The sequence below is a fragment of the Metopolophium dirhodum genome, chromosome 2, assembly GCF_019925205.1.
Source record: "Metopolophium dirhodum isolate CAU chromosome 2, ASM1992520v1, whole genome shotgun sequence".
Classification (NCBI taxonomy): Eukaryota; Metazoa; Arthropoda; class Insecta; order Hemiptera; family Aphididae; genus Metopolophium; species Metopolophium dirhodum.
In genome coordinates, this window is record NC_083561.1 from 21719556 (window position 1) to 21731460 (window position 11905).

Genomic DNA, 11905 nt, shown 5'->3' on the forward strand with positions numbered 1-11905 from the left:
TTTATATTTTGCATTGAACTCTAATTTTTAACTTATTTCAAATAATGGTAGGCCTAACCTAACCTAATAATTTGTAAAAAAAAATCTTAAAATTTGTTGTTTTTAAAAAATGTAGAATATTCCTCTAAACGTTAAAAAAGAAAAAAGTAATTTTGTTGATCCCACAGGACAGGATTATTATTCATGTGGAGTGTATGTATGAGGTTAAAACAACATCTAAGGCACCGGGCGCCTTAAAAATAAAAATACATAATAATATAGTGTTTGATTCCAACATATTATATGTACTTGATATTTAAATGGAATATTGTCTTTTATTATATGTATTTACTAATAATATAATATAATATAACATCTGTGGATCAAGGCATTTTTTCAAAAGTTTTCAGTAATTTAATATAGGTACTATAATTTTTAAACATTGGTTTTAAATAAAATGAATACTTCAGTTAATTTGTTTTATCTTTTGTTTCTATACATTTTTATGAAAAACTTATTTTGATAAATAGGTAGTAAACAAGACAATGATGCTGCCCAGCAATATATTTTGAAAATGTATCTTAAAACAAATCCAGACCCCGATCGCATGTGTTATTCACATTTTACAGTTGCTACAGGTTGTAAATCCATAACATAAATCCTTCTTCCTGTAAATTTCTCATAACCGGTTGTAAATTTGTTCATGTGTATTGCGTTATTACCTATTTGTTACTTTTAAGCCTTACCTCTCTAGTCGTTATTTTAGTAGTCTCAAACTTTCAATTGACTGAAATAGTATAGTATTAAAACAAAAAAAAAAATAATACTTTTAATTTATTAAAATTTAGGTCCATCCAATTTTTTATTATTTTAAAACTACTAAAAATTAGCTTAATCAAATGATAAATCTAAGTATGTTTTAATTTAAAAACTTCTTCAAATACAATGTTCAATTAGATATCATCTATTGAATTGTTATTTCACCATCTGGTTATGTGATATCTAAAGGGATTTATTGTGATATTTGTTAGTATTCGTTTTTAAACTCCTAATTGATGATTCTGTTACAAAAAAAAGGGGTGCATAATACAATGATAGTTGATTATTTTATATAGTTACAAATAATATTCATATCTAAAATATATAACTGTGATTTTATATTTGTAACCAATATAATTGTCTTAGGTCCTCAAAGGGACGCCATAAGTGCACGAGAGTTTATACTAAGGATGTTTGTGGATTTGAATCCTGATAGTGAGAAAATAATTTATTCACATTTCACATGTGCCACAGGTATTTAACAGAATTGATAATCGTTGTGCATGAGCTTATGGGACTTCTGGTTTTTTTGTGTGCATTGTATTCTCAATGTGGTTACGCATGTAATAATGAAAAAGAATGAGCGTTTATATTTTTACAGTTCAACATTTACCAAACATCAGTTTTATTTTACATAATATATACTTATTTGGTATATAATATTTTACTGCCAAGGTGTTGTAAAGAAGCAATTTTAAATTATTTATTCAAATATATGTATAATTATGAACTTGGACTTATCATGTAACTATTACTATGTACAAATAATTTTTTATCATGATATTATTAATAGAATCCAAAAACCATCCGTGTAAACAATTAGTGTAAGCTATTATATCTTAGTTATTACAATCCCTATTATTTTCATTTCATCATATTTTTTTTACATGGAATAAAATAAATAAATTAAATAACAATATTAATTATGTTATGTTTCTTCTTTACATGCTGCTTGTTTTTACAACAAATCAGATACGGAAAATATAAAACTGGTGTTTTGTGCTGTTAAAGATACAATTATGCAAAGTGCTTTAAAAGAATTCAATCTAGCCTAAATGTTATTACTTATTGTTGTTATTATTGTTATTATCATTATATTTTACTATTATTATTATTATTATTATTATTATTATTATTACTCTTTATTATTATTATTTAAAAATAACAATGCTAACAATTATTAGAACATATTTTATTTTGATTGTGTTTTATTGAAAGTTATTAAATCAATAAAATATATTTTATTTTATTTTACTTAGTGTGTTTTGTTATTTTTTAATAATTTATATACCAAATTGTTTAAATGGTATATTGTACAAAACATTTAATTACTTAAAAGCTAATAGATTTTGCATTTTCTTGTGGGTTTTTAAATTATGGGATTATGTGCTTGAAATGCTGAACCATAATTTTTGCATGCTGATGGCTATCAATAATTTCTCATTATACATTGATTTTCTTAAGGTAATATCAAACATTTTTAATTTACTAACACGCCATTTATAAAAACTTATGCATGTTTTTTTGTTTAATGATCACACAAGCATGTCTTTTAAAACATGGTACTATAAAATCTAGATTCAAATTCGGCCAGTTAAATGATTAATTCAACGTATAATAACTTATTTTCAGATACCGAAAACATTAGATTTGTCTTTGCGGCAGTGAAAGACACCATACTACAATCCAATCTCAAAGAATACAACCTTGTGTAATGTTGCACAAATAATGCGAAACCCCATATGTTAATATTTTTTACTATTATAATGTTAAAATAACAATACGATTAGTATAAATCCTAATTATATATAAAAACAAACAACAAAAAAGTAAAAAAAAAAAAAAACCGAGAAAATGTATCCTATGTTTTTTGTACAATATTTTTAACAGAGTACGTTTTCTCTCACATTTTTATCTCCATGAGTGTCAGTTTGTTAATGTTGGTGTCGTGTGTGAGTCGGTGTAAATCCGTCATGATTTCGATAACATAACATATAAAGGGTAACTTAAATTTTTTTTTAATACAAATTTTTTACTCATGTAAAAATTAATTGAAAGAAAATTATGATTAATACTTTTTATAAGAGCGCATTTTTTTTAATTTAATTTTTTATTTAAAAAAAATATATGGTTAATCTCCTATATGTTCATTGCATTTAACCCTTATGTTATAATAATTATACAAACTATATAATATTTAAATATTAAAAAAAAATGTCAATATGAAATACGTGTACATAAATCTAATGAGATTAAGAAATTATTAATATCAGAATATAAATGTTTAAGTGTAAGTAAAAACAAAACAATTCAACAAAAAATTAACAAATTATTTCCAAACCCCCCCCCCCCCCCCCCCATTTACCCAATTATACATAATTGTTTTCTTAAATGAAAAATTATTTTTATTTTATTAACATCATGAGGTGGAGGTTTTACTTGTGCAATTTTAATAATTTATTAAACCCTTAAAAAGTGTGTAAGGGTAGTTCTAGTCAGTCTCGTTTAAAAACTAAAACATACATTTTAAGCAAAATATTGTGAAATTTTCTGAGTTACCTGTGTAAATTTTATTGATTAAAAAAATTGTAATTTTTGGTATTTATATTGATAATCTATGGGAAACATCTCAACATTGTGCTCACCCCATTTTCGCTCTGTATTTTATTTAAATTTTAAGACACTCGTTTTACTTGTTGTTATTATTATTATTATTATTATTATTATTATTATTATTATTATTATTATTATTTAATATTTATACATATAATTATGTTTTTGTTTGTGTGTGTGTGTGAATGTGTGAGTGAATATATTATGCTTAGAAGTCGAGAGGATTAACCTCGACAATCAAAACATATTATACTATCAACAAATGGCGCTAATTTTTTCTTATTTTTTAATAATTGTTAACATATTATTTTCAAAAAATTAACAAGACCCTCCCCAAAAATAAAAATTATATCAAAATCAAATTATTGTAGTAGTAGTAGTAGGAGTTGACCTTAATAACAGTAATGATTAATAATATAACTATTTTGTATTGTCTTGTACGACAGATACACACACACGCACAGACAATGTGTATACATACACCTCAAACGCTTTTCTGGGCCGTATACTAGTAAATTATCGACGTTTAGATCAGCGCTCTTCTACTTTACTATTTGTTTGCGTAAGGCTGACCACTTCAGAATTACAACAAAACATGAGTATCTAGTTAATAGTGATATAATACCCACCTATTTCTACTTCTTCTGCTACTACTACACCTCTGCTATTTTCATTACACAGACCAAAAACAGTGTTCTTAATCAGTATCTCATCTTTCATATTTTTTTTTTCGGAAGTAATTTAGTGAGAATTTTCAAATGTATCATCGGACTGACCTCGTAATAAATATATATAATATACGTCTAATAATAATGTTAATATAATTAATTTTTCTGGGGTGATCACATCAACTCGACCACCTGGTGTATTTAAAATTTAATGTATTTTTTTTTCCTTTTTCCATTGTATAAATATTGTTTTATACTATTGCAAGCCATTATTTTCAATACTTTTATAATATGATATGGTAATAAGAGATCATAATATATAAAAACGACTATTGTCGCACGTAAATATGTTATGTATTTTATTTTATTTTATTTTTGTTTTTTATCAACAGTCAAACACAAATAAAATATAATATACATATTATTATATGGATAATTGACGTTTAATGTTTTGTAAAACACATTTTATTATTTATATTCTGATATTAAATTTTTTGTTTTATTAAATTATGTTATATTTTTTCCGTTTTTTTTTTTTTTTATCAAAGAAGAAATGCTGCCGGTTTTTTTCATTATTATTATTTTTTTTTTTTGTTATATTTTCTTATCGGTCATCCGATAAAACTAGTGCAATTTCACTTTAAAATTATATGCAAACATAATTATTAAAAAGTACTTAGTCAAAGTGTTACCTGTTAGTTTACAGTACTAACGAAAATATGTATGTACATAATATATACATCTATCATATATGTATATGTATAAAAAAATTATTTATATATACATAAATGTTCATGTATAAAAAATTGTTTTAATAACAATCAAATGTTGGATAAAAAATATTCCTTGAGTTCATTATTTTGATACACATGTATATAGTTTTTTTTCTGTGTGATGTCTAATGTGAATTTTTTTTCAAAAAGAAAATATACAATTATATCGCTTTTTAAATGGTTCTTTTTCTTTTCTATTTTTACAACATATATAATATATTTCGGTTTTTCGTTTTCAAATTATTAACAATACAAAATATTTCAAAAAGACTTGATTTATTCCATGTTATAGTTCATATTTTTGTTTTGAGTTAATAAGTTATATTTTGACCATATATTTAATGTATTATTTTCTATTTTATTAAATACCTGCATTATTTTTCCATATTTTAATTTTAAAGTTGACATATTTGAGTTTATACATTACTATTCTATATATTATGATTTTTTTAGATTTTTATTTACTGATTTTTTATATAGACATATATATATATGTATGTATGTAGATCCTTAAACTTATCTTTTTTTGTTTTCTCTGGCTACTTTATTTATCAATTTAAATGTATTGTCACACATTTAACGGTGGTTTATGATTCATTGAATCTTGGTAATACTATATTGATCAACATATTTTACTTGTAGATAATATTATATAATATGATTGTACAGCGTATTGATATAACCATTTAATAAGATTCATTAGTTTAAAAAAAAACCATAATTGTGCTGCCATTGGCAATACATTTTATAACCACCAACAAGAGGAAAAATAAAAACATTCAACTTGCCAAGTTATTGCAATAATGAAATACTGTATTCCATAACTATCAATTCTTGCATTGCCTTTATTAAGTTTAAACAATTAGGTTGTGTATTATACTATTATGGGCTTTTGAAATCGTATTACTAAATACTACATTTTCACCTCTATAATAGTTTTTAGACAGTCCTCTTCAAAAACTTGTTTAACACAAAATATTAATTGATGTTGTTAATAGTTTTTCAAATTCAATTCAGTTCCCACAATTATTAATCTTGCAATCTTAAACCAATTTAACGTAACTTATTTTTCAGTGGTATATTAATTTCAAACAATAGTACATAAAAAATTCAAATTTGTATAATTATATTGGTATGATTAAAAAGTAAAATTTCAAGTAAAAAAATTAGTAGTTTATTTTAATTTTTATAATTTTAGTAGAAATAATAATATTTGTTATGTTTAACAATGTACAAGTAATAGAAGACATAATACACAAAAAATTAGCTCAATGTATTTAGTTGAAACAACCTTATCTGACCATTTATTAAGAGGTTATTTTAATAGGTATAAGTTTCAAACAAAATTTGTAGCTAGGAATGAACAATCATGTTGTTGTTTTTTATTAAAGATAGAAATTCTGGAATATTACAACACATGTTTTAAAAATATTTTATGAAAAGAAATTAATATTATAGTACATATACTAACACAAAGCTTGCATAATAAAAACATCCAAATCTATATGAATAATATAAAGGTTGCTCAATGTAACACCAAAGTGATGTTATTGACATAGTAAATGCTAGTATAAACATTTTGTGAACATTAAAAGTATTAACAGTTATTCGTTAATGTTATATTTATTACCTTATGATGTGTTATGCTTAATAAAGTAAAAAACAAAATCAATTTTACATAAAATTCCCAGTTTTTAGTTATATATATTTTTTGATGCTTTAAAAAACTACTGGGAATTTTCACTTTATATGTATTCACTCTATTATTATCACTAATAATAAATTTCACTTTTGACTTCTAAATGGTACCAACTTTTTCACCAGAAAAAGTACTGAAGTTGAAAATCTTAAATCAATGCATTCATTATACCCCGCTAAGAATCTAAAATATTGTTTGAAATCATAACTAACTTATTTTGTATACAAATATTATATATTCTCAGCTAATAAAGAATATAATCAATGTATTATTTTCTTGCTTTTCATTTGTAGTATGGATACTTAGAACCTACTATAATTCACTAAAAAATAAGAAACATTATATTAAGGATTCAGTTGATCTAATTATTCTTCCTCTCAATAATCCTCCAGCCTCTGTTATTTTTTCTAATACTGATTCAACTTCCAACTAACCTATATGCATTATTTTTTACATCTACCCAACCCCCCATAGGCAGGCTCTTGCTGCCCCTGAACAGTTCAATTAGATTTTTAAGGGCCGAATAGGTTCAACTGTCCAAGCTGGGCCACCGTACAATACTCGATTAAAATAACTGCAGGGCATGAAACCGCTTATAAAAAATTTGGTTACCGGGAAAAAATTTTTTCCTGAAGTGGTTAACAGTTTTAGGGGTTTATAGAATTAGTGGTAATTGATTACCAGTTACCAAAATGATCCCTAATAATGTGATTACTGGTTATCGGTTTGGAAGCGGTTTTAATTCTTCAAGATTACCGGTAACCACTTCAGAAAATTTTAGTTTTACTTTAATTTACACAAAACAAATATCCACTTTATAAAATGATTTAGGGACATGCTAAATTAAAAAGTAAATATGCTTCTAAACATTTGGTAATTTTTGTTTTTTTTTCATTTGCTTATAAAAAATTATTGGATAGTGCTATTAAAGAAAAAGCACGCTGTTGCACGGATACATCAGTTCTTCTTTACGTGCTGTAAGAATTTGGTAGTTCTACAACAAATATGGTGCGAGAAAAGTTGTCCCGTGCAAAACCGTTTTTTCTATGTTTTACATTTGTAAGACGGTGACAAAGTGGGTGTGACATCCTCTTATTACTTATCATTGCGGCTATAGACAGTATACCATCTTTAGCCGTACTTATTATTACATTACATTATAATCTTGTAAATAAAATTATTAATCAAAAAAATAGAATACAATTTCCAAAAAAAAAAATATAAAAATCAAATATAACGTTATTTTTTTTGATATTTCTGGTTTTGTTGAATTGACCGGTTTTAAAAAAAAAAGGTTACTGCTACACGTTACCCCTTAATTGAACTTGGCGTTTAACGGTAATTGTTAACTGCTTCTCAAAATGTAAACTTACAAACTGGTAACCGGTTTCAAGCCCTGAAAATAAGTAAGTTATCCAAAAAGTGCATTGAATTATGAACCTACGAAACTAATCTTTTCTGTGTTTAAATATGTCTATCTTTAACACAGACCACAGTATATTATTAACATTCTTTAAAAACTTATTTGGCATATACCTAATATAATTGATTAAAAATTAAAAATAGCTAGTTTCCAGTGTCCCATCATAACAATACAGAAGTAGGTTTGTACACTATGATATTAATTTTTTTACCACCGTCCTCCAAGTTATTGTAAGTATAGAACGTTGCTGTAAAAAATGTCTGCTGTCCCTGACTTGAAACTCTGCGCACGCCTGTGACCCAACCCTAGTATACAATATATACCTCAATATTATGAATGCTACTATGTACTTCCATTTCATCATTCACTCACTTATACATATCACATTTGCCTAGTTGGTTTTATAAGATTCTCGTATACCATAAATGGAAAATTGTTATCACACAGCTCAATGATAAGTCAATGAGTTTTTTAATAAATTTTATTGGTAAAAAAAAAAAGAGTGAAAATATGAACATTTTTGAAACCGTCTCAGAACAAAATTATACTTCTATTAGTGGTTATATACTACTTGTACAGTTAGTTAGACAACTTAAAATAAATGAATTTTAAAAAACTAAAAAAATCTTTAAATTTTAAGGCAGTCATTTTTTTTTAAGTAAACATAAAATAATCTTTTATAACAAATGATATTTCCCTTCGTGTTGAATGTGATCATAAAAAAATACATTATAGTTATCTACTGGCTTATTCATTACAGTGTTCAATGCAGTCTGGGCTACCATTGCACCTATAATGGAGGTTGTTGGACTCAGCTCGCAAAACAATTCACTAAAATACACAATTTAATATTAGTTTCATATATAATAACAGTTATAATGATTTATTTATATATTTACCCATAGTATTCTTCAAATACATCAACTTCTTTATTTTCTTGATCTGATGACGAATAATTGATTTGAAGATGAATTATGGACTTTAATTCTTCTATATCTTCTTCAGATGTATCAGGATTTGGCTTACGATTAGAATCAGATTGAAATTTTAACAAAGCTAAAAGAATCACAATTAATATTTAAATTATTTTATTCAGGCACTAGTTAACACATAATCAACAATAGTATCAATTTTAATGTACCTGAAGTTAAATAATACAGCTGTGGAAGTTTTTTTGTACTAGTAAGAGTATCGATTTCAGCATTGTTTGGAAATACCTCACCATATAAAGAATAGGCGGAAATCCTAAGAGATAAACACAAAAATAAAATATTTAAAATTACAGTATAACCTCTAAATACTAGTGATACTTTAGGTCACTGAAATTTTTCCACTATTTGAAGGTGTCCGGTATTCAGAGGGAAATCATACTTTACTTATATAAATTAATAACTATGTGCAAATATATAGATATTTTACTAAATTTAATAATGGCATTATACATAGTATATTTGTACTATTTGTAGGTATGAATGTATGTATATATTATTTTCGTTTCCTTTTGCCATTTTTCAGCGCAAGTTTAATCAACGCACAAACACCCATATTTGTGTTGGAAGCTCAAAATTCAAGAATTTTCATTTTTTATCTTTAAGTTTCCTTTTTTTTTTTTTTAAGTGGCCATTGTGCATTACAATAGTTATACGTTGTAAATTGGAATCACAAACGCAACTAAATACGTCGTGTATTTGAATCAAAAACTAAACTAATTATGAACAGGACAACTTGAAATAAACTTAAAAAATATTTTCATTGAAGCGATTACATTTTGTGTCAATACTAAACAGCTAAGATAAAGATGATGGGTAATAGTAATAATGTAGAACTTACTATTGTAGAATGTTATCTCGATATCCCTGAATTATTATTCTAAATTTACGATAAAAAAATTATTTAAAATCAAAAGTTAAAATCCCATAAAAGTGTCCGTTATTTATAGGGTTTTGAGTTTTTCTATAGATAAGTAGTGATAATATACCCATTCCTAAAAAAATGTCTGTTATTTGGGGGTGCCACTGTTTTTTTTTTATTAATTAGGCATTTCATTGCTAATTACTCACACGTCTTGGTAAAAATATCCAAATAACCCATAAACATCAGCTATGAATATTTTTACATTAGAGTTTCTGCAATTTTCGCTCAGTCTTTTATAGGTAGTTGGAGAACATTCTGTGGCTATGACCACATCGAATGAAGCCACAAAACTATCCACATTTTCTTCAATTGGTGTTGTATCTACTATGACTTTAACATTTGGGTTCAACTTTTGAGCTGCACTCAAACTTGCTTTAGCACGCTATAATTATATGATAAATATAACAATAACTTTATTACACTTTAAGCTTGGTAATAACTATATGCAGTACTTACGTTACGTTCTTCACTATCGCGCGGGATAAGGAATTGCGAACAACGGTCTAATATGGAAACTTCTGTATGATCCTTCATGGTAATGGAATTAACACCAGACAATATCAAATTTTTAGCGATCTCCGCGCCTAAGCCTTGCATTCCGATTAAAAGAACTTTTGTTGCTCTTAGTCTAAATAATGTTGAAATATGTATGAAACAAAAGCTAACTAACTACACGTTGCCAATACACTTACTTGTTCTGTCCATCAAAACCCCACAACCGAATTTGTCGGTCATAAACCTTGCGTTCGTCTTTCGACATCTCGCCGTCACCATTCTTCATCAGTTCGGAAGCCATCTTGTAATTAATGCAATGAGTCACAAGTACTATAATTTAATTCTAGTAAGATATATTATCTTATAATATGGTCTATCACATATTTTATTTTTACGTAAGCACAAATATAATCTTTTCGAGTTTCGCAACCACTTTCCAGCGATGTGAATCACTCAAACGTTCGGCCGAACAATACGAATATAAGATAGTTATACTATAGCACAAGACTCGACAAACGGTATAACACTATATACCTATGATAGAAAATGAATTGGTAACAATTCAAATAAGATAAAATAGTGAATTTAGAGATAAATATTAGACAAGCAATTTTGAACTTACGGCAGCGGCAACTGGAAAACAGACGTCCGGCGTTGAACAGCTACAGCGAGACAGCGTACAAAATAAAATCGAAGTGTACAATACTACAATGGCGACGGCCAATGACTAGTGTATTGTGGCCGAATTCGTAGGCCCGCCAATCCGGCAAAAGAGTAAACAATAAAAGGACGCGGAGTAACCACCAACTACTAACAAGTTTAATTTTAAGTGACCGGCTACGGAGGTAACAAACAGTTTGTACCATGACCACGGATTAATACACTGGATACGCAACGAACCTGTGATAACTGATAAGTGAACCCGCACCTTCTCACGTTACGGCATGACAACTAGCGCTTTATAGGATTGTTGTGTGTTAACTAGTAGTTCCTTATTCTCTCGGTTAACACACAACAATCCTATAAAGCGCTAGTTGTCATGCCGTAACGTGAGAAGGTGCGGGTTCACTTATCAGTTATCACAGGCTCGTTGCGTATCCAGTGTATTAATCTGTGACCATGACTAAATAAACAGGCATGACAGCTAAAATTTCATTTTCGCTATTGTCGCGCATGTTCCCCAGAAATGAAAAGAATAATGTAGAATATTATTATGGCGTGCAATATTTTGGCGTTTATTCCAAGTCCGGGGAACATTTTATCACAATTTTATGCGCAGTATTATCGAGCTGACTGGTCGAACCTGTTTATTTAGTCATGGTTTGTACCGCAGACCATTACAAATTAAATATTAAATTAAATTTTAATTTGTCATGCTGCAGACTGTATATTAATTATAAACGGTTTACAATTTCGGCTACCAGCACGATTTACGAGGGTTGAGGGACTGTATTTCATGTTCCACAATTATTATTCGTTCCAATCATCGAGATGTATATACTATACATAGTATAGTATATAA

General features: G+C 27.0%; 2 protein-coding genes across 11 annotated transcripts in view; one reads left to right on the forward strand and one right to left on the reverse strand.

The window, feature by feature from the left end:
* LOC132939745 (guanine nucleotide-binding protein G(q) subunit alpha) overlaps positions 1–5030 on the forward strand; it is a 28398-nt gene extending 23368 nt beyond the window's left edge. For 3 of the 8 annotated variants that reach the window (XM_061007091.1, XM_061007086.1, XM_061007084.1), the window contains 2 exons: positions 1165–1272; positions 2431–5030. In XM_061007091.1, coding sequence (XP_060863074.1) covers positions 1165–1272; positions 2431–2513 — 191 coding nt within the window. In that variant the 3' untranslated portion in view covers positions 2514–5030. Of the gene's footprint in view, positions 1–509; positions 618–1164; positions 1273–1770; positions 2053–2430 lie in introns of those variants that run through there. The other 5 variants (XM_061007088.1, XM_061007085.1, XM_061007090.1 and 2 more) reach the window with 3 other exon arrangements.
* A 3409-nt stretch (positions 5031–8439) lies between these two features.
* Positions 8440–11259, reverse strand: LOC132939746 (SUMO-activating enzyme subunit 1). 3 transcript variants are annotated; one of them, XM_061007095.1, is made up of 7 exons: positions 11006–11259; positions 10581–10684; positions 10345–10516; positions 10035–10270; positions 9116–9219; positions 8874–9030; positions 8440–8805 (listed from the first exon to the last, which is right to left on the reverse strand). In XM_061007095.1, the coding sequence occupies exons 2-7, from the start codon at positions 10682–10684 to the stop codon at positions 8652–8654; spliced, it is 927 nt and encodes a 308-aa protein (XP_060863078.1). In that variant the 5' UTR covers positions 11006–11259; the 3' UTR covers positions 8440–8651. The 3 variants fall into 3 exon arrangements, with proteins under 3 accessions (XP_060863078.1, XP_060863077.1, XP_060863076.1); XM_061007094.1 differs by having other exon boundaries at positions 10581–10726; positions 11006–11258; XM_061007093.1 differs by having other exon boundaries at positions 10581–10713; positions 11006–11257.
* Between the last annotated feature and the right edge of the window lie 646 nt (positions 11260–11905).